Source organism: Dermacentor albipictus, chromosome 8, assembly GCF_038994185.2.
Source record: "Dermacentor albipictus isolate Rhodes 1998 colony chromosome 8, USDA_Dalb.pri_finalv2, whole genome shotgun sequence".
Lineage (NCBI taxonomy): Eukaryota > Metazoa > Arthropoda > Arachnida > Ixodida > Ixodidae > Dermacentor > Dermacentor albipictus.
Genome location: NC_091828.1, coordinates 71,266,418 through 71,292,400, shown reverse-complemented (window position 1 = coordinate 71,292,400; position 25,983 = coordinate 71,266,418). Strand labels below are relative to the sequence as shown.

The window sequence follows — 25,983 nt, the reverse complement described above, 5'->3', positions numbered from 1 at the left end:
CGCCCTGCAAAGCGACGACCGCCAGACCCAGCTCCGGGCCGTCCAGAGGGCTCACGAAAGGGCGGAGGCTCACGGGCTTCCAGTCCCAACGTGGGTGCGGTCCGCGACCCCTGCCGCCCACTAAACCAAGAGTGGGTGGGGAGGGGTTCCTCAGGACACATTAAAGTTATTTCCTCCTCCTCATAGGTTGTGATGAGAAATCTTTGTGCATTATGTATTCTTTATGTATATTATGTATCATGTCTTCTCAACTGACCTTTCGTCAGAAAAAGGTTCCTTGATTGTATATTTGTTTAACAAAGCTTTCACTTCGGGCCACTTTGTCTTTTCATTATAGTGTATATGTGCGACCTCATACGCACAATGCACATATGTCTCACTAGCGTGTTTGACTGAATCCGCTTGTCGCATGTCTCAGCCGAGAGACACCAGTCTATTGGTGGTGCGAGTACACTCAGGCTGTGAAACTGAACTGCCTCTTACTATTACGTCTTGTATATACTCATGTGAGGCCGTTACTTCAGTTAACCAATCTTCGAGATCACGCTAAGTTTTTTGAAGTGCAACTGTGAAAGTATATATATATATATATATATATATATATATATATATATATATATATATATATACAGGGAGAGAGAGAGAGAGAGAGAGCGAGAGATGGGGTTGGGAAAGCTAGTCCGGCCTCAGCCGTTAACCCTCCCCCCCCGGCAAAATGAAAAGTCTCCGCCAATGAGCCAATTTAAAGGCGGTTACAAGCTGATAATTGAGAAATGTATGTTTTCTGTATTTTATGAGCCAGAGAAGTAAGTGATCCAAAGGGAATCGAGTTTTGTTTATTACCACCATATAAACAAAACAGGCGGTTCAACCAGGCGAAGCGTGGCAAAACGTTTTTTTTTATATTCAATCGGAAAAGACCGCCAGGGGGCCGAGGAGCACAGTCGTACCTCACATGGGCTCCTGCTTTTCTCGCTATTTTGTGCGGAACATCGCTTGGAAACTCGGCGAATTTGGTAACCTCGGATTCCTGAAGTTGCAAGGCATCGTTTGACACCAGCCACGACGCAGTGAGTGGACCTTTACTCGAAATATCGAACCCTGAACATTGTGTGACCGTGCGCTCCAGTATAACCCTAACGCCGGGGCACCCGTGGCACGAGCGGGAGAGCAGCGGCTCGCGCCTGCATGCCCGCGGTGCACGCGCACGGCGCTCTCGCAGTAGGAGTGAATCGCGCAGAACCAGCATCTGGGGCGAAGCGCGCCCGCTTTTCTGGAAACAGAGATGGCGAACGCTTCACAAGAAGAGCCGACAACGGCGCGAATGGAGGTGAGCGGGGCTAACACCGATACCATACCACAGTGGACATACGATGCGAATAGCGGCAAAACGGCGGGTAAAGCCCACATCGAGTGGCTACAAGTTGGTCGTAAAGGCAGATCAGCAAAAGAAGACAATAAATCCACCGAGGAAAGAGCCATGGAAGTCCTGAAACCAGACCCCAAACCTCAAGCGCAACCACTGCCGCAGCGTCACCGCATTCCGAAGATGCGCCCCTTCCCTACTGACGACTTTAAGATCGTCTTCCGCCCTCAAGCAGGCCTTGACCTCTCGAAACACACACTCATCGCAGTGACACATGCCATCGGAAGATCCAGTGGTTTGGTCCAGCAAGACTTTCACGATAATGTCCGAGTACAAGTGCAGAAACTAGAGAGTGTGATCATCGCGAGCACGGCAAGTACGGAACGAGCTTCCAAACTGCAGCATATAAACACCATACAACTCGGAGGAACCGTCTATCAAGTAAATCCCCACATCCGGCACCCAGACGATGTGTGCCGCGGAGTGATATACGGCCTCGAACCGGGTACAAGTCCCGCGGAGATTGTTGCCGGCCTTCGAGTGGACTCAAGATACACGGTTCTCGGCGCGCGCATGCTAGGATCTTCAACAGCCGCGGTTATCACCTTCGACGGACAGCACGTCCCTTATTACGTAACGTACCAGAGCGGCGACTACAGATGCAAGCCCTACCGAAAATCCGTCCAATACTGCAGAACCTGCGGCGCCATCGGACACAGACAGGATATATGTCCTCAGCCGAGATCCAACTTCTGCTACACATGCGGGCGCGATGGAGTCACGGAAGAACACGATTGTCACCCGAAGTGCAAAATTTGCGGCGGAGACCACGAAACGGCAGGCAAGGAATGTAAGAAGAAACTCCGTAGCAACCCGCCTCCCTACCAAGTAAGAAGACAGCAACTTGACAACGCTCGCGCCCGAGAGAATCACTGGAGCTCGAGCACCGAAGACTTCCCCGCGCTGGCTACCACATCAGATAGCTCACGGGGGCCCTCGCCTCGACAAAGACCTGGCCGGAGTCGCTCTCGCTCTATCCTAAGATCGCGCTCTACATCCCGCTCTCGGTCACGGTCTCGCTCCATTAGGCGAATCACTTACGTCGCCGCGGCGAACGGAAGCAGCGCCTCGAATTCCTCACGCAACCCGAGCAGTTCGGGTGAGACAGCGACGATACGGACTCTCGAACATAAAGTACAGGATCTAGAGAGGACGATACAACAACAACCGGTAGCCGAGTGCAACATGTCAGAACTCGAGCAAAGAGTAGCGAAGAGAGTAGAAGAAAGCATATTAAAACATGTAGAAACCAGAATAATGAAGCGGGTAGACGAACGGCTGCAAGCACATGAAGCGAAGATTCTTGACCTTGTGGAACGACGCCTTCAAGTCTTCGAGGAAACCCTCACTACAAAACTTCTCGCATCAGTAGACAGGACCATACAGACAGTGATAACTAAAATCATGGAAAAGGTAGAGCCACTAACCCGTACGGTCACCACACTCGACGCCAAACTGGACGGCTTCATGGCACAACAACACAACTTCATGACCTATGCTTACAAGAATTTCGTTACTCATGAACATCTGGCGGAGCAGTTAGGAACCAAACGAAAAGGACGAAGGACAGTACGAGGGGAATCTGCGGAGGATTCTAGCTCGACTACGCCAAACCACCTACTCCAGGTGGAGGATAACCACCAACATGGCGGCTCCCAAACGTAGACATACCGAGCCGCTTCCCACCCTCCGCATTTGGCACTGGAATTGCAGATCCTATAGACCCCGCTCGGCCAACCTGCAAGAATATCTCAAAGCAAACAATCCTGACATAATCGCGCTACAGGAAACCAACACCATGAAAGTAAAGCTCCCCGGCTACAACACAATGGCACAGACAGCCCGCACCGCAATTCTTGTCAAGAAGACACTAACCGCACAGCCTCACGAAATTGAAGACACTGAAATTGAACACACCATAGTGGAGGTGTTGCCGACTCGCAAGAATCAACAGAGCCTATACCTGGCCAATCTTTACAGCCCGCCGCGGGAGCAGCTACTCCACTACGACCACTTCGTCCGGGACCTTCGCAAGAACGTAAACGGCAACCGGCTTGTTGTAGTAGGGGACTTTAACGCCCCCCACGCGGCCTGGGGCTACCCCAATACCACCAAGAAAGGGGCACGGGTTCACGATGCCGCACAGCAGCACGGTCTTACGTTATGGAATGACCTGCTCCAACCCACCCGAGTGGGCAACAGCGTGTCCCGGGACACCAATCCTGATCTCACGTTCACTCGAGACGTGCGAAAGGCCACATGGACCCGACTCCCGGACACGCTAGGGAGCGATCACCACATAATTCAAATCGAGGTTGAACAATCTCACCGCGCGCACAAGACAGGAAAGGCGCGACTCACTGACTGGAATGCGTATAGGAATGAGCTTGATAACGATTCGGACATCGAAGACGTTGAATCTTGGCTAAACGGTATCGTAGGTGCGGCTGACGGCCACACCAGGACGATTCAACTAGACGAGGACAACCCGGCGGTCGATAACCACCTACTGCACTTATGGGAGGCTCGGCGATCGCTCCTCAAACGATGGCGACGCCAAAAGCTCAACCGCAAGCTCCAGCGCCGAATTGCCCTATTAAGCATGCAGGCACAGGAGTACGCTGAACAGCTAGCGAGTCAGAACTGGCGATCCTTCTGCGACCAACTTCAAGGAACCCTCAGCACAAAGAAGACTTGGCATATACTTCGATCCCTGGTCGACGACACCCACACCAAAACCCAACAAAGACATACAATTCACCGACTAATCCACAACTATGGCGGCACAGAGGATCAGCTACTCCAAGAACTTCAGACGAAGCTACACGGCTCAGCTAACCCGCAAACCACTGCCACCAACCTTTCCACCCCCAGGGAATACCAAGGGGCGCCGAACGAAGAGCTAGATCGGCCTTTCACACAGGCAGAGTTGCAGGCGGCCCTCTCTAGGATAACACGCAATACGAGCCCGGGCAAAGACAGAGTAACCAACAAGCACCTTCGACAGCTACCCCCTCGGGCGTTGACGGCTCTCCTTCGGTATTATAACGACTGCTGGATTAAGGGCGAGCTACCAACAGCCTGGAAACACTCGGAGGTAACCATGGTACCCAAGCCAAACAAACCCATCTCCATCGCAAACCTCCGCCCCATCTCCCTTACGTCCTGCGCCGGGAAACTGTTTGAACACATGGTCAACGAGCGGCTCACCACACATCTCGAGGGAAGCGATCGCTATCCGCACACCATGTTCGGCTTCCGCCAGATGCTCTCCACGCAGGACGTCCTCTTCCAGCTAAAAGAAGATATTCTTGACCATTTGAGCAAACACAGCAAGTCTTCCATTCTAGCGCTAGACGTAAAGGGCGCCTTTGATAACGTGAGCCATGAAGCCATTCTCCGTAATCTAGAAGATATCGGCTGCGGTGCCAAAACATACGCCTACATGCGCGCTTTCCTCACCAACCGTACGGCCACGGTGGGGATTGCCAACCTCCGGAGCAAGGCATTTCACCTACCTAACAGGGGTACGCCACAAGGTTCGGTAGTCTCGCCACTCCTCTTCAACGTGGCCCTCCTCAACCTCCCCCGCCTCCTAGACACCGTCCCAGGGATATCCCATGCTCTATATGCAGATGATATCACGCTGTGGACGAGAGGCGCGAGCACGGGCGAACAGGAGACCCGTCTTCAGGAGGCGGTCAACATCATCGAACGGTACCTCAACACCTGCGGCCTCCACTGTGCCCCAGATAAATCCGAGCTGTTAGTACTCGGGGCACGCACCCGGGGCCGGCCCCCAAGCCACGACGCTCCGGACCCGCAAGTCCTTCTTCAGGGAGTCCCGATACCGAAGGTCGACTCACTTCGAGTCCTCGGAGTCCATATACACAAGGACGGGTCCGGCTCCGCCGCACTCCCCAGGCTACACAGCACCGTGGCACAGCTTACTCATCTGATACGACGGGTGGCCAATCGCCGCAATGGACTCAAAGAGCACGAAACTTTGCAAATGGTACAAGCCCTCCTTTACAGCCGCATTACATACGGAACCCCTTACCTCAACCTGAAGACAGCCGAGAAACAAAAGCTAAACCTTCTAATACGAAAAGCCACGAAGCTCGCCCTAGGATTACCGACAACCGCCTCCACTGACCGATTGCTTCGCATGGGAGTTCACAACTCCTGGGAAGAACTCGCGGAAGCGCACCTCATCAACCAGATCGAGAGACTCAAGCTCACAACCACAGGCCGAGCAGTCCTCCGACGCACAGGATACGTAACCAACATAGAACACGATGGCGAACGTAAGGAAAAGATCACATCGAAGCTGCGAGAATGTTTACATGTTCTTCAGATCCCTCGGAACATGCATCCAGAACACCATCGAGGCAGACGGCTCGCCAGGGTAAACGCCATCAGACACAAGCACCGTAACGACCCGCAGGCTCGCTACGTGGACGCAGCCAAGTATCCGGGCCGAAACGCCTTCGCCATCAGCGTCACAGACTACAGGGGGACGACACTGGCGTTGGCGACAATTCTCGCCAAACGCGCGGACACAGCTGAGGAGGCCGCTATAGCACTCGCCACCCATACAAGCGAGGATGCCATATTGGTCTTCACCGACTCTCAAACAGCGGCACGCAACTACATGAAAGGCAGGGTCTCCACCAAAGCGATCAACTTACTGAAACGTGGCGATACTCCTCCCCCCTACACCTGCATCATGTGGGTTCCGGGACACGAGGGACTCGAGGGGAATGAAGCGGCACACACCGCGGCCCGCGCAAGCGTCAACCGGGCTTCCCCGCACGGTATTCTAGAAAGGTCCCACCCACACAAATCAGCGGAGGAAACGGAAACAATACCGTTAACTTACCAAGCACTACTACAACACTATCGGCTTGGACGCAGGGTGTACCCTCCACCACATCCCAAACTAACAAGAAATGAAGGCACCGACTACAGGCGACTCCAGAGCAATACCTTTACCCACGGAATCTTACTGCATCATTTCCACCCGACGCTATACAGCTACACCTGTCCACACAGCAACGTGCCTGACACCCTGGCGCACCTCCTCCTGCAATGCAAGAACACTCGACCAAGCATCACAGCGACACAACTAATAGCAGCAGACGCAGATCCAAACCTCCTCGCTGAAACGTGGGAGGCTGCGATCTCCAAGTCGGACCTAGTCGACCAGCGCGAACTAGTCGCCCGGGCCCGGAGGGCGATCCAAGCCAGAGGTTTCCTGGAATAAGGGACCCTCCCACGTACCTCGACTGACAAGTCACGATTTCAAATAAAAGTTTCATTCTCTCTCTCTCTCTATATTCAATCGAAAGTTGGAAACAATGAGGTAAACGAAAGTTAAATTGGACGAAAACACAACTAGCTGCTGGTGGGCGACTAAAGCACATCTTCCGCAACTCGTCTGGGGCGGTTTACCGATTAAGCCACGATGGCGGCTCTCTTGCGGTACACTTCCTGCGGTATTGGTGTATGGGAAAAGACGAGCCCGAGGAGTGTTAGCCTGTGGCGCTGTAAGCCCTTGCGGCGAACGTGTAACATTCTTCCAACCACCAGTGTCACGTAGAGTATGTGAGCTTTGGAGCAGGGCTACTATTCAATAACCCTGTAAATTGCACGTGTTCGTTAATCTGTATCTTAATGTATTATGTTTGTACATTGTATGCCTTATTAGGTACTCAAGGTTACCCGCTTGGAGCAGGCGAGCCCTGGGGACTGCCCTCAGACGTAAAAATCCTGCCCGAGTACCTCCGGGAGCTCGGCTACGAAACTCACCTAGTTGGAAAGGTGGACGTTCATTGACACTTGAACCAAATACCTGCCACTGCGTTAGTTCTTGTGCAGATGGCGCCAACATATAGCTTGCACACCGGGACATGTCCACAGCAAGCAGACTTGCGCCGCATTTTGTGGACAGGCCCCTCGTTGTCTTTATCACACCCAGCCATTGTCTTCCTGTTCCTTTCATCCCAAACTATCATTGCCTTCTCGCTGTTTTCATCCCAACTGGCCATTGCCTTCTCGTTGTCTTCATTCCAACCGGCCATTGTCTCATTGTCTTCACACTGTCTTCCATTCCCCATCGGCTATTCAATTCCCATTCTCTTCATTCCAACTAGCCATTGTCTCACTGTTTTTCTCACATACGGTTATTGTCTTCCAGCTGTATTATACGCTACAAGCCAATACATTTTTTTTATCCCAAATTGCCATTGTCACCTCATCGTCTCCATCCCAACTAAGCACACACATCATATTTTCCTCATCTTTAAAGCTTTGTAAGAGACACTTAGACACTTCGCTAGAATGCGGGCAAACCTTATTTTAAAGAATGTGCGTTATTCTGCAGAATTTATTTCGACTCAGTGCAGTTATCGCAGTCTCTGTAACGTAGATGTAAAACTCCATTTTTAAAATGAGAGACCACGCGTGGTAGCATGTGAGTGATAATGCAGATACCAAGACGCGCCAGAAACTGTGACATGTTAATGTCACGAAGACGAACAAACCAAGCCTTCTACCTTTTCTGTGTTTTCATATTATTGGTCAGGCAGTGTAACTTATGCCCTTCACAAATCAAAGTGCACTGATAGCATCGACGAAAGAAAGAAAAAACTTTACGCCTCCAATGTTTGCCATCCATTAAGGCTTTTACCGCTGTCGCTGCGTGTTCGCTTCGCTTCTTTACAAACTCTGGGAGCTGCCGCTCCCTCGTGGCGCCAAGGGATAAAGAGACCTCTTAGGATGTTCCTGGTGCGCAGCAGTCGGGTCGGCTTACGTCCAGCCAATGTATGAACGAGTCAAGCGACACGAACAGCGAGGCGACTAAGTTGTACTCGGACAGCTATGACTCGACGGACAACGATTTCAAGCTCATCATGAACCGAACCGTAATAAAGAGTACTGCGGTGTGGAGTCACTGCTGGAAAGTGTTGTGAAAAATACAACACAGCGCTGGCTGCACTCTGTGTATTTCTTGCCCGTGGACCTTACAACAAATCTGCGGCTCCTGAAAAGGTTATCGTCGTTACTCGAGACAATCGCACCCAATGGGAGTAACGATGTCAGAATAAACTCACGAAAGAATGTCCTGGCTGCAGATACTACGCATTGTAGCGCACTACGAAGGCTTAATGAACCCCACCTGGCCCAAATTATTCCGGATTCTCCCACTTCGCATGCCTCATAATCATATCGGGATTTTGGTGCGCAAATTAATAGCCCGCAATTTAGTTCTTTTTCGGAATGTCATGGAAATCGACATATTAAGAGTGCAAGAAATGATCCCCGCAGGTGGTAACGGCCCCGTGAACGTCCTTTATGACGTCAATGTTTCCATTTTGACTAACTACTTGTCACTATTATTAAAACCAACGACAGGAGGCACTTTCATCACGCACTTCATCAGACTTGCAAACAGACACTGGGACATAGTCTGTCCTCTTGTGTAAAAGTCGGCCAAGTGCGCCATCCGTTTCGACCAAACATACCGAAGCTCCTATAGGGCCACAAGTGTTTCAAGATTCACATCAAAGGCACCTGGCATATTAATGTCGTGTGGTCGCGCGGCTCTGAATCCCATGCAGAAGAAGCCTACGGCGCGGGTTTCTAAGGTACTCCAATTGCCGTGGATCCCAGAAATCCTCATCGAAGGACTGCCCTCGGGACCGGGAAAAATTCTCCGTTCTAAAACGTGTTGCTCAGGCTCATTCAACATACAAGGAGGCTGCCGCTATACTGGGGCGGCGACAGCACGAAAACCGAATATTTCACTGAAATGCTGCACCAAGCCTAGTGTCAGCTTCAGCCAAAGCGGCGGCTGCATCAGCGCGGAGCACCACCATGAAAGATACAGTGGAAACGAAAAGTGGCCAGACTCGATCACCCTGCGGAGTGGTCCGCACTTCCAAGCGCTCAACCTGCCACAGAATCTCCGCGAATGTCGCCGCCATCGGTATCCACACCGACATCTGATGCAACGATATCTAATGCTCGGTAACAATAAAATTCGAACAGCGCTAAACGACAGGACCAGAATGAGGAGGAGACAAACACGGCGCTGATTCAGCGACGTGTTTGTCCTCTCCTCATTCTGGTCCTGTCGTTTAGCGCTGCTTGAATTTTATTGTTACCATGCAACACCAACTCGCCCAATACGCTGCCCTTCTGCAGTTCATCTAATGCTCGCCAGTCATAATCATGTAGCAGTGGCAGATTGGCGTTAAGCGTGCTCTACTAAGCAATGTGAAAACCCCATAGACGCAGATCCCGCTAAAGGTGCTTGCGGCTCGAGAGTAAAGCAATGATTCACCAGCTGCCATAGTTTCGAGAGGAGGTGCAGAATACATGTCTTTCAAAGGAACTCCAGCAGACTTAAGTTGCGCATGTCCGGCTGTCGACAGTCTGTATTCGCGAATCAGTTTCTCATTACTGTCATTTGCGAGCCAACCTTGTCATCTCCTATCAGACTGTCCGGGTATGAATGCTGTATGTCGTACACCCACGGACAATGCAACGAAATTATTGTTATAATACAACATGTAACCTGACGATGAAAACCGATAGGTGTGGTTAACTGTGCAGAAGAGCAAGGTAACTTTAACAATTCTGGGATCCTACTTACCACCATCAAGTCCTCTAAACTGCGAGTGCTTACAGGGAATTTTGACGGCTCCATAGCCGTGGGTAATTGTTCGGAATTTCAATGCACACCATTATCTATGGGCCTATATTAACTCGAGGGACTCGATTGGTGTCCATTACCTCTGAACGAGAACATCATTTGTTAAATAATGGAAGCCCCTGCTATCGGCGAGTAACAGCGTATAGCATCTGCTTAGACCTTGTGTTTGTTTCACACTCCTTTAACAAAATGTTTCAATTGTTTTCGGACTTGAAATTGCGGGCAAATCACCAGGAAGGTTTTTATCAGACGATTTGCGAGCCGGCTCGCTCCAAGTTCTCTGGAGCTGTCCAATGCATGAACTGGCCGAAATATAATCAGTCCTGCAAGACTGCTGTTGAGACGACTTATCCCCCAGCCTAGAGGACGCGATAACAGATACCTTACTATTGCTGCATGTTCGCCTTTGATGATGTTGGTACGCACTGACTTCGGCATCACCCAATTAGCCGTTGTGCGGAACCAAGATATAAAGGCACGAAAACCATTCATGGTATGAGCTTGACCAGGCGCAGACAGAAAAAAGCACAACGTCGTATGAATAGCCTGGCTTCGCAATGATCACAGCCTTTCTGCGAGTCTCTCCATCCCTGAAAGCCTTTGTCTTTTATATGGAGAACTCTTCGTAGCCTTCGTACAACACCTGAACAGCCCAAGCCACTGAGTCCCTGGTTCTTTATCTACAATGCTGAGAGGTCAAAGTCACAGAATCCTTCTGTAGGAAGATTTCCAGTGAAGAAAGTTAGACTGGAATGCTGACTTCAATACACTCACCATTCTAACGCGATCGCCACACGAAGTGCCCTTTTTCTTTGGGCGAACTTGATGCTGCGCTTTATGTATGCAGGCGTTGCTCAGCAACAGAGCCATATGGCATTGCATACCACGCTCTGTGTAACCTTGCCGAACGAGTTCTAAAGGTGCTCCTGCTCCTGTACAGTGACTCCTGGCAGACTGGCATGCTTCATCGGGAATGGAAGTCAAGTCGCCTGATCCCGCTCGTCAAAGATGGCAAGGCACCTTTGGACCTCGCATCGTACTACCTTATCGCATTTTCTGTTTGTGTCGGAAAAATTAATGGAACCGATGGTTGTAACGCGTCTGGGACCGTATCTCGACCACTGTGGAATTTATCCAGATTCGATGACTGGCTTAAAAGGCGCGGCCGTTCATCTACAGAAACGTTGTAGACTTGGTGACGTACGTGGAATAGCATAAGACCTGTAAACGATTTTCTGCTGTCTTTTTTCCAGACGTTAAAGGGGCTTGCAATAATGTTACCCATGAAAGCATACTTAAAGCATTAGAAGTAATATTAATTCGTGGAAAGATATATTTCTTGGTTTTTAGTTACCTACAGATGAGGTCATTCTAAGTGCTCACCGGGCATGGCCCAACACCCCGGTAGTACAACAACGGCGGAGTCCTTGAGAGCGGATTGCTAAGACCAAAGCTTTCTAATTTGGCCCTCGTTGGACTAGTCGAGAACCTACCAAGCACCATTCGACTCTCTATGCCGACGACACCTGTATCTAGACGTCGGGGGTGACATGGCAGCAGCTTCGCGCTCGGCGTCAGAAGACAGCCTCAACAACCTCATGCCACCTTCGTAAACAAGGACTGGAGGCGTCGTGGGGGAAGTGCGCAGTGGTGGTATTCATCGAGAAGGTAATGTGTGCATACGGCATATTAATCAATGGACAAGTGATATCGTACAGCAGAAGTTAGAGGTTCTTCGGGCTGTGGTTGACAAAGACCTTTCTTGGACTCGTCACCTGAACCACACCAAAAGGGACTGATTGCTATTGGTCATCCATGCTACTTCCCTGCAGGAAAGAAGTGGGGATTCTTTACACAATCGATGTTACAGCTGTGCAGGGTGTTTGTTGAACTGCGATGGTATAGCCTACCTCTTTTATCCGGCGCCCGCATAACTAACTTCCGTACAACTGAGCATGCCGGCCCAAATGCGTAGGGTACGCCTTGAAAGACTACGCAGTGATTCAGCGGCTGAAACTATTCCCATTGCTCAGGACTTTTCTATCATGACGCATATCGCTGTCGAGACAATGCGTGCACACGTCAGGCACTTCACCCGAACCCCTTCTCCCCACTTCGTCAGCCTCACCGTAGAAAAGCCCGGCACGTCATATAGTGCGACTATCAGTGCATATCGTGCATCGCTTACATCAGCGAGAAGAAAGGGGGTTAACTGAAATGCGAAGGTTCCCACCGGCGGCAAGTTCTTCTCTCATACACTTTAATTTACATTAATTTATAGTTTCTTTATTTCGTTTATTAAGCACAAGTAATTTCCCCTATTTTGTTCTTGGTGTCAGTGTTTGTTGGCTTCTTATCATATGACTAATCGCTTACATCAGGGTACACACCAGCGGCCCGGCCGCTGTCTCCTCCATGGTGTTCGTGCCATATTGAAGTACACTTCATGATTCGAGGACGTCAAAAAAGTTAAATCTGCTGCCCTCTGCAATAAAGCAACTCTGCTTACTCCTGCTGTATGAGAATTACAGTAGTCATGTACACGTCTATATATATATGGATCAACTACATAGACCAGTTCTGGCAGGGCTGTGTTTAAACGTAGAAGAGGAGTAATACTGAAATTCAAGACGTCACTTTTCGCAACGTCTACGGCTGCAAAAAACTCGTCCCTGCGTAGAGCAGTCCTATTTATTGACACACAGTCCTTGTATATGGACGGTGTTTTCTTAATCAACACCGGCTTCACATTGTATACAATCAGTTCTCTGACGCAGAGCTCAGAACAACTAACGTGAAAATTGTCATACGTCACCACGCCGTCAAACAAAAAGGCCACGAAATTATTTTCATTTGCTACCTGGTCATTGTGGGATCGGTGGAGATGATCACACAAACAAAGCTGCTCAAGAGCCGCATGAAGAAGAACGCACTGCTTCCATTCCTCCTTGCAGGAGAGACGCCGCAAAGGCAGCTTCGTCACCTGGCAAGCAAGCTCTCTTCAACAGAGGGGAGCACCTCAAACATAAGGTGCAACAAGCGACACGAAGTGAACCTTTCGGCCCAGCTCTGACCTGCATCCGGGCTTCATCCACGTGCGACATCTGTACTACAACGGCTGTATATGGGAGTGGCCTTCACGAATGCATACACTACATTGATCGGAATGGCCGGCAGTGCTGCATGCGATGTCTGCGGCAATGCAGAATGCATCGAACATTTATTGTGCCACTTTCGTCAATTGCACTCGCAAAGACAAACACGATTTATTGTATTGCGACGACTGGACAAAGGGCCGTTGTCCGTAAAGGCGCTACTGGAAGACTGCCCCTATTGCCCTTCGGCCCTCAAGGATTGTGAAGGCACTTTTGTCTTTATTCGGGGTGATTGGCCTAGTCCGGTGAAAGCTTAGTCTAGTTTTTGGCTTTCCTCTGTGACAGCAAAAGCGGCAATAAAGATAAGACGCCTCGATGGCATGCACCAATAATGCTAAGTTTTGTACACAAACCTATTGGGGATGCTATTTGCAGTCTTTAACCTTTGGCAATGGAGCCCTTCTTGTATCAACATGGATGGAAGATCGAAACACGCAGCTGGATTTGAGCTCATTGCACAGTCCATAACATAAAACCACCCAATGCAAACATTGCTACGCAGCCATATAGTTATAACAAGCTTTCATCCAAACCTCTGTCCATAAAAAAAAATTGGAAGATGTTCACTTTTTGCTGGCTTATAGTCCAAGAAAACATGGCTTGCTGAACTTTCCGTTTAGTGTCGTCTTTTCTTACTCACTGCAGTGGCACCTTGGCTGTTACATGGAGAGTCTTACGCCACCATTTCGGGGCTTCGACAGTTTTTACGGATTCTACTATGGAGAAGAGGACTACTACAGCCACAATGCAACTTATGTAAGTGCGCAAACAAGTCAGGGCAGCCTTCGGGATTCCAGGAATCGTGAGCATGGCTGTGTACAATGCACGAACCGCAGTTTTAACATTTTTGTCGCGATAGCTGTTTCGACATATTGGGAGCTTGGTTTAGCAGAGGCAAGAAATACTTGTTCAGGCAACTTGAGAATACACAGTTGACTGGCTTTATTTAAAAGTAAAAGCAGGTTTGCCTGGTGGCTGTGGTGGCATCCCAGACGGGCAATGAGGGGGTAATGACCCTCACGGTGAGGCAAACTGGATTTCCGAGGAGCGGGGGCAAGGACGCGACGGACGGTTGCCACAAGGGCCCCCCTCTTCTGGAATGCCGAAAGCTTAGGTGGGATATGGCGGAAGGAATAAAGTGTTAACGTTCACGACAGGCTGGCTTCACGCGGTAGCACGACACTGTCTCTTCTTTGCCGCGAACGTCACGATTCAAGGTCTTCCCTAAATGCGAAACCACACGAAAGGGGTCTTCATAGGAAGGAGTCAGTGATGGCTTGTTAGAGTCGCGCTACAAAAATACGTTTGTGGCCGTGTCCATTGTCGGAAAATTCAACACAGGCTTCGTGTGGGCGATATGTGGGGCTGTAGGTCGAAGCTCGTCGAGCCAGGATCGTAGCTTAATTGCTGCGCGGACGCTGGCGGAGGGCCTTACCGGGTGCCGAAAAACTGGCCTGATATGCGGATTGCTGACCTATATAGCACCTCGGCTGCGCTGACTCCTAGATCACCCGTGGTTGTTGTTCGCAGCCTCAGTAGTACCAGGTGTAGCCTTTCCATCCAGTGCTGTCTGCCGAGAGTGGCACTCAGTGACACCTTAAGTTGTCGGTGGACACGCTGGACCATGGCGTTGCTCTGTCGGTGTTGAGCCGTGATGTTAGGAAGGCGCGTGCTGAGAAGTCTCGCCAGGGCAGGAAAAAGCGAGCTTTGGAATTGTCGGTCCCGGTCAGTATTTAAGTGCAATGGGCACCCGTGCCACGACATCCACGTAACAAGAAATCATTTTGCCACAGTGTCGACCGTGAGGTATCGTACAGGCGCCGCCTCAGGCCACCTTGAGTAACGGTCGACACAAGTGAGGAGGTACCTGAAACCTTGGGAGGGCGGTAGAGGCCACAACAAGTCCAAATGCACATGATCGAAACTGCTCTCTGGTGGCCTAAATGGCTGCAGGGCTCAACGCGTGTGCCGGGTCACTTTCATGGCTTGACAGGCTTGGCAACTTCTTGCCGAACTTCTAACATCTTTGTTGAGCCCTTGCCAGACCAGGCGGTCTGTGATAAACATTTGTGTCGTACTGATGTCGGGATGACTTATCCCGTGCTATTTGGTCGCCGAAACTGATGGCGCATGAACGGGCGAGGAGCTGCTTGCAATGTGTCGCACGTGCCCGATGTTGTTGTCTAGGGAAGCATAGCCTCCGCAAGCTGGAGCGACGAGTCTCTTTCCTGCAATGGTGCAGTTCGGGGTCATTTTGCTCGACGGAGGCTAGAGCTTGAAAATTCACAGGACCTACAGTGACAGCGCTGATCCGTGACAGTGCGTCAGCTACATGATTTTCACTCCCAGAGGTATGGCGGATGGCCGTAGAAAATTCGGAGATAAAGGAAAGTTGTCAGAGCTCACGTTCCGAGTACGAGGATCTGTTGTCCTTGAAAACGAATGGTAATGGCTTGCGGTCGGTTAGAATGTAAAAGTGACAGCTTTCAAGAAAGAAACTGCAATGCTCGACAGTGCAATAGATGGCCAGCATATTGCTCCCGAGCGTACTGTAGCGAGCTTCTGTAAGTCTGAAGCACTTTGAGGGGAAGCTAAGTGGCCTCCGGTCTGTACCATCATGCTGCCGCCATACGGCACCCACTGCCGGAGTCGACGCGTCTAGAGAGAGGACATAGAAGGAGCATAGTTCCGGGCGCAATTTAAAGATTCGCACCGAGTGTACGCAAGAACACCAAAGGCTTTCGGTTTGAGGTAGTGCAGCAACGCTTTGGTGGCTTTCTGTGCCATCGACGCGTACGGCCATGGTCCAAGGATCTTCATTTCCGAAAGTGGTCTAGAGTCCACCAGTTCAACGTTGTCCGGAGAGCTTCACGCTCGACGTCGTACTGGGTACAGAGACACAGGATGTGCTCAGTCGTTTCTATAGTTCCACAAAAGTCGCACATGGACAAATGCCCCATTCCAATGAGGAACGATTACACCTTCGTCAATGACACCACATGCAAGAGGCGGCAATATACTGTCGCCTCAGAGCGGGAACCTTTTGATGGTACTTGTAGCATTAGCGATGGATCCAGTTTATAAAGATGGCACTTCGGGAAGTTGGGAGAGGACCAGCATTTGTGTGTCATAGCTTTAACCACGATATCAAGCTTTCTTGCAGCGTCGGTTCTGGATAAAGGGATTGGAACTTGTCGGGCTTCCAGCTCGGCAGACCAGGCGGGGTCCAGGTGGCCACTGGAATATAACTGCATGCCCTTTAGCGATAGCTTGATGGTGGTTTTCTCTACTTTTACAAACCATAGGAACACGAACAATGGGACAAAAAGGCTATGCTGCCGGCACCTGGCGAGCGGAAAAAAAAGAAGATCGGAAATGACTAAACAAGAAATTCGACCAATATCGAAATAACACACGAAGAAGCAAAAAATTAAAAAGAAGTGCTGGAAGAAGCTCGAGCGGGCAAATCCCACAGAATGGGTATCTGCCTCAGAAATCTCGGCTCTACATCTGCAGCAGCACCGCAGCGAGGAGTGTCACGATCAGCTTTACCGCTCACTTACGGAGCATGACAAGTATTGCCGCAGCACAGGAAACTAGAACGAATAGTGAAGTGAAAGCCGAGTATGTGGTGCGTCCTTGGGGGGTCCGATACGTTGACGTGTTGCTCATGTGCACTATAGTCGCAGCACGTGCGGAAACAATGTGCCCACACAAGGCATCATCATCATCATCAGCCTGGTTACGCCCACTGCAGGGCAAAGGCCTCTCCCATATTTCTCCAACAACCCCGGTCATGTACTAATTGTGGCCATGCCGTCCCTGCAAACTTCTTATTCTCATCCGCCCACCTAACTTTCTGCCGCCCCCTGCTACGCTTCCCTTCCCTTGGAATCCAGTCCGTAACCCTTAATGACCATCGGTTATCTTCCCTCCTCATTACATGTCCTGCCCATGCCCATTTCTTTTTCTTGATTTCAACTAAGATGTCATTAACTCGCGTTTGTTCCCTCACCCAATCTGCCCTTTTCTTATCCCTTAACGTTACACCTATCATTCATCTTTCCATAGCTCGTTGCGTCGTCCTCAATTTGAGTAGAACCCTTTTCGTAAGCCTCCAGGTTTCTGCCCCGTAGGTGAGTACTGGTAAGACACAGCAATTATACACTTTTCTCTTCAGGGATAATGGCAACCTGCTGTTCATGATCTGAGAATGCCTGCCAAACGCACCCCAACCCATTCTTATTCTTCTGACTATTTCCGTCTCATGATCCGGATCCGCAGTCACTACCTGCCCTAAGTAGATGTAGTCCCTTACGACTTCCAGTGCCTCGCTGCCTATTGTAAATTGCTGTTCTCTTCCGAGAGTGTTAAACATTACTTTAGTTTTCTGCAGATTAATTTTTAGACCCACTCTTCCGCTTTGCCTCTCGAGGTCAGTGAGCATGCATTGCAGTTGGTCCCCTGAGTTACTAAGCAAGGCAATATCATCAGCGAATCGCAAGTTACTAAGGTATTCTCCATTAACTTTTATCCCCATTTCTTCCCAATCCAGGTCTCTGAATACCTCCTGTAAACACGCTGTGAATAGCATTGGAGAGATCGTATCTCCCTGCCTGACGCCTTTCTTTATTGGGATTTTGTTGCTTTCTTTATGGAGGACTACTGTGGCTGTGGAGCCGCTATACATATCTTTCAGTATTTTTACATACGCCTCGTCTACACCCTGATTCCGTAATGCCTGCATGACTGCTGAGGTTTCGACAGAATCAAGTGCTTTCTCGTAATCAATGAAAGCTATATATAAGTGTTGGTTATATTCCGCACATTTCTCTATAACCTGATTGATAGTGTGAATATGGTCTATTGTTGAGTAGCCTTTACGGAATCCTGCCTGGTCATTTGGTTGACAGAAGTCTAAGGTGTTCCTGATTCTATTTGCGATTACCTTAGTAAATACTTTGTCGGCAACAGACAGCAAGCTTATCGGTCTATAATTTTTCAAGTCTTTGGCGTCCCCTTTCTTATGGATTAGGATTATGTTAGCGTTTTTCCAAGATTCCGGTACGCTCGACGTTATGAGGCATTGCGTATACAGGGTGGCCAGTTTCTGTAAAACAATCTGCCCACCATCCTTCAACAAATCTGCTGTTACCTGATCCTCCCCAGCTGCCTTCACCCTTTGCATATCTCCCAAGGCTTTCTTTACTTCTTCCGGCGTTACCTGTGGGATTTCGAATTCGTCTAGACTATTTTTTCTTTCATTATCGTAGTGGGTGCCACTGTGACTGTATAAATCTCTATAGAACTCCTCAGCCACTTGAACTATCCCATCCATATTAGTAATGATATTGCCGGCTTTGTTTCTTAACGCATACATCTGATTCTTGCCAATTCCCAGTTTCTTCTTCACTGTTTTTAGGCTTCCTCCATTCCTGAGAGCATGTTCAATTCTATCCATATTATATACTTCCTTATGTCAGCTGTCCTACGCTTGTTGATTAACTTCGAATGTTCTGCAAGTTCTATTCTAGCTGTAGGGTTAGAGGCTTTCATACATTGGCGCTTCTTGATCAGATCTTTCGTCTCCTGCGATAGTTTACTGGTATCGTGCCTAACGGAGTTACCACCGACTTCCATTGCACACTCCTTAATGATGCCCACAAGATTGTCGTTCATTGCTTCAACACTACGGTCCTCTTCTTGAGTTAAGCCGAATTGAGTTCTGTAGCTTGATCTGGAATTCCTCTATTTTCCCTCTTACCACTAACTCATTGATCGGCTTCTTATGTACCAGTTTCTTCCGTTCCCTTCTTAGGTCTAGGCTAATTCGAGTTCTTACCATCCTGTGGTCACTGCAGCGCACCTTGCCGAGCACGTCCACATCTTGTATGATGCCAGGGTTAGCGCAGAGTATGAAGTCTATTTCATTTCTAGTCTCGCCATTCGGGCTCCTCCACGTCCACTTTCGGCTATCCCGCTTGCGGAAGAAGGTATTCATTATACTCATATTTTTCTATTCCGCAAACTCAACTAATAACTCTCCCCTGATATTCCTAGTGCCTATGCCATATTTCCCGCCCCCGGCCTTGTCTGCAGCCTGCTTCTTGCCTACCTTGGCATTAAAGTCGCCGATTGGTATAGTGTATTTAGTTTTCACTCTACCCATCACCGATTCCACGTCTTCATAGAAGCTTTCGACTTCCTGGTCATCATGACTGGATGTAGGGGCGTAGGCCTGTACAATCTTCATTTCGTACCTCTTATTAAGTTTCACAACAAGACCTGCCACCCTCTCGTTAATGCTATGGAATTCCTGTATGTTACCAGCTATATTCTTATTAATCAGGAATCCGACGCCTAGTTCCCTTCTCTCCGCTAAGCCCCGGTAGCACAGGACGTGCCCGCTATTTAGCACTGTATATGCCTGTTTTGGCCTCCTAACTTCACTTAGCCGTATGATATCCCATTTACTGCCCTCTAATTCCTCCAATAGCACTGCTAGACTCGCCTCACTAGATAACGTTCTAGCGTTAAACGTTGCCAGGTTCATATTCCAATGGCGGCCTGTCCGGAGCCAGTGATTCTTAGCACCCTCTGCTGCTTCGCAGGTCTGACCGCCGCCGTGGTCAGTTGCTTCACAGCTGCTGGGGACTGAGGGCCGGGGTTTGATTGTGTTGTTCATATAGGAGGTTGTGGCCAAGTACTGCACCAGGGTGGCCAGTCCTGCTCTGGTGAGGGAGTGAGTTACCGGTTCTGGTCACCGGGATCAGGCCACACTCCAGGCCTGCTTATGCAATTTTATCAACACGCGGATTTTTTTTTCCGGCGGAAAATTGCCGGCACCGGGATTCGAACCATGGACCTCTTGCACGCGAGGCGGGTGTTCTACCTCTACGCCACCGCCACCGCCTCACCGCCTCATTTCTCAAAGCTACATTAACCTATACCGTTGGCATCGCGTCGCTCTAAATACTTGTCCTTACTGAAGAAAACTTACGTAGCCCAAAGCATTTCTTCCCTCACTTTTTTGTGCTAATATGTATCGCACACGGTGTCCATCCCACGCATGTTTTAAACACGAGCGTGTAAGCCTGTCTAACATAGAAAGCTAAGTAGCAATTTTATGGCTCGTTGGGCCGGGGCGACCCGTCTCCATGGGCCCAAGATCTTCTCTGAGAATTAACAGGAGTCCAACCAGCCGGCAGTTAAATGGAGTGTCCTTTAATCAGCCGCATATTTAGGGCACCCGCAATGTATGTGGTATACGGTATCTGAAGTGTACCTGACGCAGCAGTCAACGTCCCATCGTTTCCACCTGATCTTGTGAAGGTATCGCCTTGTCTACGGAGCACCGAACCTTAATCACTAATGAAATGTTTCCTACCGGCTCCGCAGCCGCTAGTGGAATTGGAAACCTGAGTCGCATCTACAGATGCGCTCTTGCCGGTGGTCGGAGTCGTCTCATAATCGTGTAATAGAGGTCTTGAAGGAGTTAAACAGCAAGGCGTTGGTGCGATTCCGGGAAAAGTCGATAGCTTTAATGTGACCATCTGTGTGCGCGATTCTTCCTCGGCAACAGCCTTCTCATTTCGAGCTATTCCGCAATGACCAGGAATCCACTGTAACACGATTTTGTACCCAGACTGAGAGGCAAGTAGGCATAGTCATGATGTCGTAAACTATAATACTGTACCCTGTTCCTTGTTTCTTGCGATTGCTTATCAATTGCAATCTTGGTTTGGAGAAAACAATTACTCTCCATTTCACGAGACTTTGTTAGAGTACGCAGCGTAATGCATCTGGGACAAAGCTGAACTCAGCCGCAGTGGAGATACCTTGTGTGCTGTGCTATCTTTATACTTAGCACTATCCCCATTTCAGGTGCCATGAAATCTGCTGCAGTTAAGGTCTGTGGTGCAGGGCCATCTGCAATAACAGGTTCAGTATGTCTGTAAATGTCAGCAATGTAGGACAAGGCGAAGTGTTCTGCAGGCGATGTTTACGATTTCGTCATTATTCCGGGGATCGAAAGTCGTGCCATCCGCTTTGCCACTCTCCAGAGTGCAATTTCCGGAATGCCATGCGCTGCATGGCCCGACGACAGTACATTTTGCTGCTACATGGTTGCTTCTGAGCAGGCAGTGCCAGGCCGTATGTCAGTAATGCTTGTCAGTGGATGGTCTGTGTGCTTAGTCAGTAGTCTCAAATACACTCGCACTGGCTCAAGTTGAAGAGAAACTCGATCGGAGCAGCCGATGCAATGACACTAGGTTCAAACTACTATTAGAGTATACCAATACAAAGAACCGCGAAATCTCCTTGTTCTTTGCGCTTCTGTTCATGACGCAAATCTAGGGCCTTGCAAAATATTTTTTTTCTTTCTTTACTTTCTTTCAATTAAGGAAATTTTATGGGATAGAACGCTGCTTAAGCGATTCTTTTAGGGATTACATCCAAGCTTCTGCAGCCAGATACTGTTCTTAACTATTATATGTACATCTTTCTGGTGCCTCTTAGTGACGCTACGTTCTGGTTTCATTATCAAACATTTGCACATCCCTGCTACAGCTGCTTTTTAAACTAAGTCTAAGAAAATGTACCGCTACCACATGCGCAGCGTTTCGTGTCGTTGGATGGGAGACTGGGACATCGCACCTTCATTATTCGCTTTTGCAGGAAAACCACACTGGTCTAGACTTCTGGTTCAACATGGAGCCCAGGTGGAGCGACACTGGAAGGTATTCCACAACGTTATTCACGGAAAGAGCACAGGAGATCATACGGAACAGGCGGAAGGTGAGGAAGCTTGACACCAGCTTTAAGGGCACCTTAAATTCAGCCCCTAGCGCATGTCTGTCTGTCTGTCTGTCTGTCTGTCTGTCTGTCTGTCTGTCTGTCTGTCTGTCTTAAAACCAAACTTAAGAGCTAGAGTGGCACGCAAGCCTCAGAATGATGAGACCAGTGGTTCGCAGTTGTCGGGAGTTACTCAAACTATTTTCTGAAGTGTGATTACATTGCTAATTGTTTAATCATGATAGCTCCTAAACATTTGTTTTATGGTGTACGTTACACTGTAAAAGTTGTGAAGCCTACATAAACACCTGTGGGCGCTCCAATGCCTCGCTTGTGGAGATATGAACAAGTTATAATGGCAACCCGCTGAACCCGTGCAAGCACTTGAAGCTGACTCACCGCAGAGGACCAAAGACAAACGTCGTCGGCGTATACTGATAGGTGAACTGGTTTAGGTTAAATTTCAGCAAGGCTGACCATGTAAGGCTTAAGGGAGCACACCTCAATACCCCGCCTCAGAAAATGGTGCGCTGTCTAATCAGTTTAACACACTCCCTAGTAGGCTTTCTACTCATTGCTCATTGCAATATCAGGCGCAACTATCTGTGACTGATGCAACGCTGAAAATATGATTGAATAAATGATGTGTTTTTGTGATCGTCATGACAACTAAAGCGACGATCTTCCGAGCTTGTTTAACTGAGAAGACAGCAGACAGTATTCAGTTACAAGAAGTTGCAGGCATACAAGGCGACACGGGCACTACTACGGTTCATGAAGTCCACAGACCTGAGCGTCATATTGTAGGCGGGGAGATGATGGACAACCCCACGTGTTCACATCGATAGCAAATTTCTATCTCCTTCTCCTTTCTTGTCAATCCTTCACATCCTTTCTCCAGCCTAGGGAAAACATGGGGAATGCGGGAGATGGAAATTCAAGACGATGAGCAAAACGAGAACAAGGTGAAAGCAGGAGCCACCGTTTCGACAAGTGGACTTGTCTTCAAGGCGACTTATGCAATCCTCGCCACAGTATATATAGATGGGGTTCTTCTAAAGGGGAGAGGGTGTAACTCGGGAGGGTGCGGCAATGAGGGAAGGTGTGTTTGCGTGTCGAATTGAGAGTAAAGGAATGGTGTGCACAAGGCCAAGGCCAGGGAGCAGATGGAGGGGGGGGTGGCCCTGGCCTTGGCCTTGTGCACACGATTCCTTTACTCCCAATTCGACGCGCTAAACACACCTTCCCTGGTCGACGCACCCTCCGGCCCCAATATTCTTTTTAAATTGAGTAGTCTACAGTCTAGTGTCATTTAAAATTATTGAAGTTCGCCATGTACTACGCAGGGTAGATAGCCGGTAGACCATCAGAGTTACAGAGTGGTTGCCAAGGGAAGAGAAGCACAGTTGTGAACAGCAGAAAATTAGGTGGGCTGATGGAATTAGGAAATTATTAGACGCAAGTTGCAATCAGCTAGCGCATGACAGGGGCAATTGGCCATCGCTAGGAATGGCCTTCGTCCGGAAGTGGACAAAAAGACAGGCTGATGATGATGACGATGATAAAATCGGCGTGTTGGGGTGCCACCAGCTCATGATGCGGGAATTGAGAAATTGAGGTAACATTTATGCTCGTCAACATAGCCACAAACGCAATGAGGAAATTTAGTGCGGTCAATCCTGTGTAAGTTATTGTTTCTATTTGGTACGCCTTTTAGGGCAAGGCCATTGAGGCAACGCACCTACGGACTTTTGTGGGATTTCAAAGAGTGTTTTCTTTCCCTCCACAGCCCCTATTTCTTTACGTGAGCTACCAAGCGCCACACGGTTCGGGAGGCCCTGAACCTCTGCAAGCGCCGGCAAAGAATGTAATAAAGTTTCCGTACATTGGCGAAGTCCAAAGGACTCTCTACGCAGGTAACATTGAAAAATTATATTTACCTCTTTGTTTCTCGAACTAGCAAGTGCCCTCACTCGAAACCTAACAAAAAGGGTTTCGTTTCATCGGCGTGCACAGCACGACTATGACGGCTGGACCGTATCCATGAATGGGCTAATGAACCAGTTTTTACAATCTTCGTAATGAATATCAAATTCAAAAGTCAAAGCGTATAAAAAAAAACAAGAAGTGCGAAACAAACGGACTCATGCAGAAAACACATGGCACGACGCACGACATGGGGCATCCAACACACAGCCGTTGAGAATCATCTTGAACATTCTAACACTTTTTTCCATTGGCGATTTGCGCGCCAAGTTTCGCACTGCATTTGATGTTGCACTGTACAAAGTTTCGATTGATTGTGCGAAAACGTAACGCAAGTAATTCCTTGCTTTCACTTTGCCTTCGCAAACGTGCTACTTCCGCCTGTTAATAGTTCCATTTTATCCAGCTCTGCGCAAGGGCACCTGTGTATTTTGGAAACCTGGGGACCTAGTAGCATTAAAGAGATGTTTCTAGAAGTACCGCCTGAAACGCCAATGAACTCACTGCATAGAGTTTTGGTTGCATCGCATTTTGTCAATCTTCGTAATCGCGAAAAAAAAATAACGTGCAGCTTCATAAAGAATTGAAGTTTTTGAATTTTTGAGTGAGTTATGACAAGTTTACACATGCGTACTCCTAACGAGAACTATCTGCAGGAGCGCCAAATATGAGAGCACAAACTAATACTCTCTAGAGTACTCGGAAGTAACTTATCTTGACACTTAAATAATACGTCTGAGGCAAAACGTTGCGACACACGAAAAAAAAAATATAACCCACTGCATGACGACATGCTTATACCGAGAGGAAACACCCAGCCGTCTACAATCCAGCTTGTTTTACTGATACACTTTACAGACATCAGCCTTGCAGCATAGATCCAATCACTGGGAGAGAATGAAGTTCAACAATCATGGTGGCACCGCCGCCTAAGCAAGGGTGAGGGTCAATGGTAGGGAGAGGAAAATTATTAATCAATGAAATATGGTCCCCTATCGACAGAGGACAGAGTTTACCAAAATAGGCGTTGTCTGCAATAATGGAGGACCATAGCGCCGGCAATGCGCGCAACTTGCGATGGCGTGAAAGCTCATGCTGTGATAATATTTCAAAAAAATATATAAGACGATCATTACCATCTTGTCAAACCTGCCTCGCGCACTAACTTCCGTAGAGAGTTCACAGTTTTATAGAGCACCAGTTTGTGTAGTTCACATAGTCCATGCCTCCAGTTAGGTAATGCGACGTAGATTGTACTTTTTTACAGCGGAGCTGTCCGTGGATACCCTCCGGGAAAATCGCGGTGGCTAGGAGAAAACGTCTTCTTGCGCCAAACCAACTTTCTCTCTAATGCGCTGTAGCTCTCAGTCTAATGTATGTATCTTGGAAAAAAATTGTACTGAAGTTGGTTGCTAAGACGACCCTATCATTACGCCGAGTTTCATTTACTTGTAATAACTAGTTCCCGGTAAAGTTGTAAACATTACAGAATTCTCGGCTGGTGTCAACACGTGGGCATCTACAGATCGAGTATGGTTACAGAAAACAGATGTACCTCTTCTTTTGTTAGAACTATTCCAAAAGAAATTATATGACAATTAGCCGCTAAAACGACTCTACCATTACGCCGGGTTTTATTCAATTTTCATTATTACGTAGTTCACAGTGAAGCTGTGAATATTTTGGAATTCCCGCCTGCTGTCAATACATGGGCGTCTACGGGAGGGAAGCGGGCAGCCCCATGTTTGTCCACATGAATACAACTGTAGTCCTCCCAAGCTTCGTTCAGCTAGTTAGCTACGAAGTATGCTATATCGCAAGTTGCAAACAAGCGTGTTCTGTTTCGTGCACTCCTTTGGAGTGCGCCCCGGTCAACGCATGACGCCGCTCGCGTCGAGGCT

At 48.8% G+C, this 25,983-nt stretch overlaps 2 protein-coding genes across 3 annotated transcripts in view; one reads left to right on the top strand and one right to left on the bottom strand.

The window, feature by feature from the left end:
• The window catches only part of LOC135920725 (uncharacterized), a 295,472-nt gene that overhangs the window by 205,799 nt on the left and 63,690 nt on the right, over positions 1 to 25,983 (bottom strand). The window lies entirely within an intron of this gene.
• The window catches only part of LOC135921329 (arylsulfatase B-like), a 57,005-nt gene that overhangs the window by 18,467 nt on the left and 12,555 nt on the right, over positions 1 to 25,983 (top strand). The window contains exons 4-7 of the mRNA XM_065455670.1: positions 7,137 to 7,249; positions 13,946 to 14,056; positions 21,980 to 22,099; positions 23,886 to 24,012. Of these exons, the coding sequence (XP_065311742.1) occupies positions 7,137 to 7,249; positions 13,946 to 14,056; positions 21,980 to 22,099; positions 23,886 to 24,012 (471 nt within the window). The remainder of the gene's footprint in view (positions 1 to 7,136; positions 7,250 to 13,945; positions 14,057 to 21,979; positions 22,100 to 23,885; positions 24,013 to 25,983) is intronic.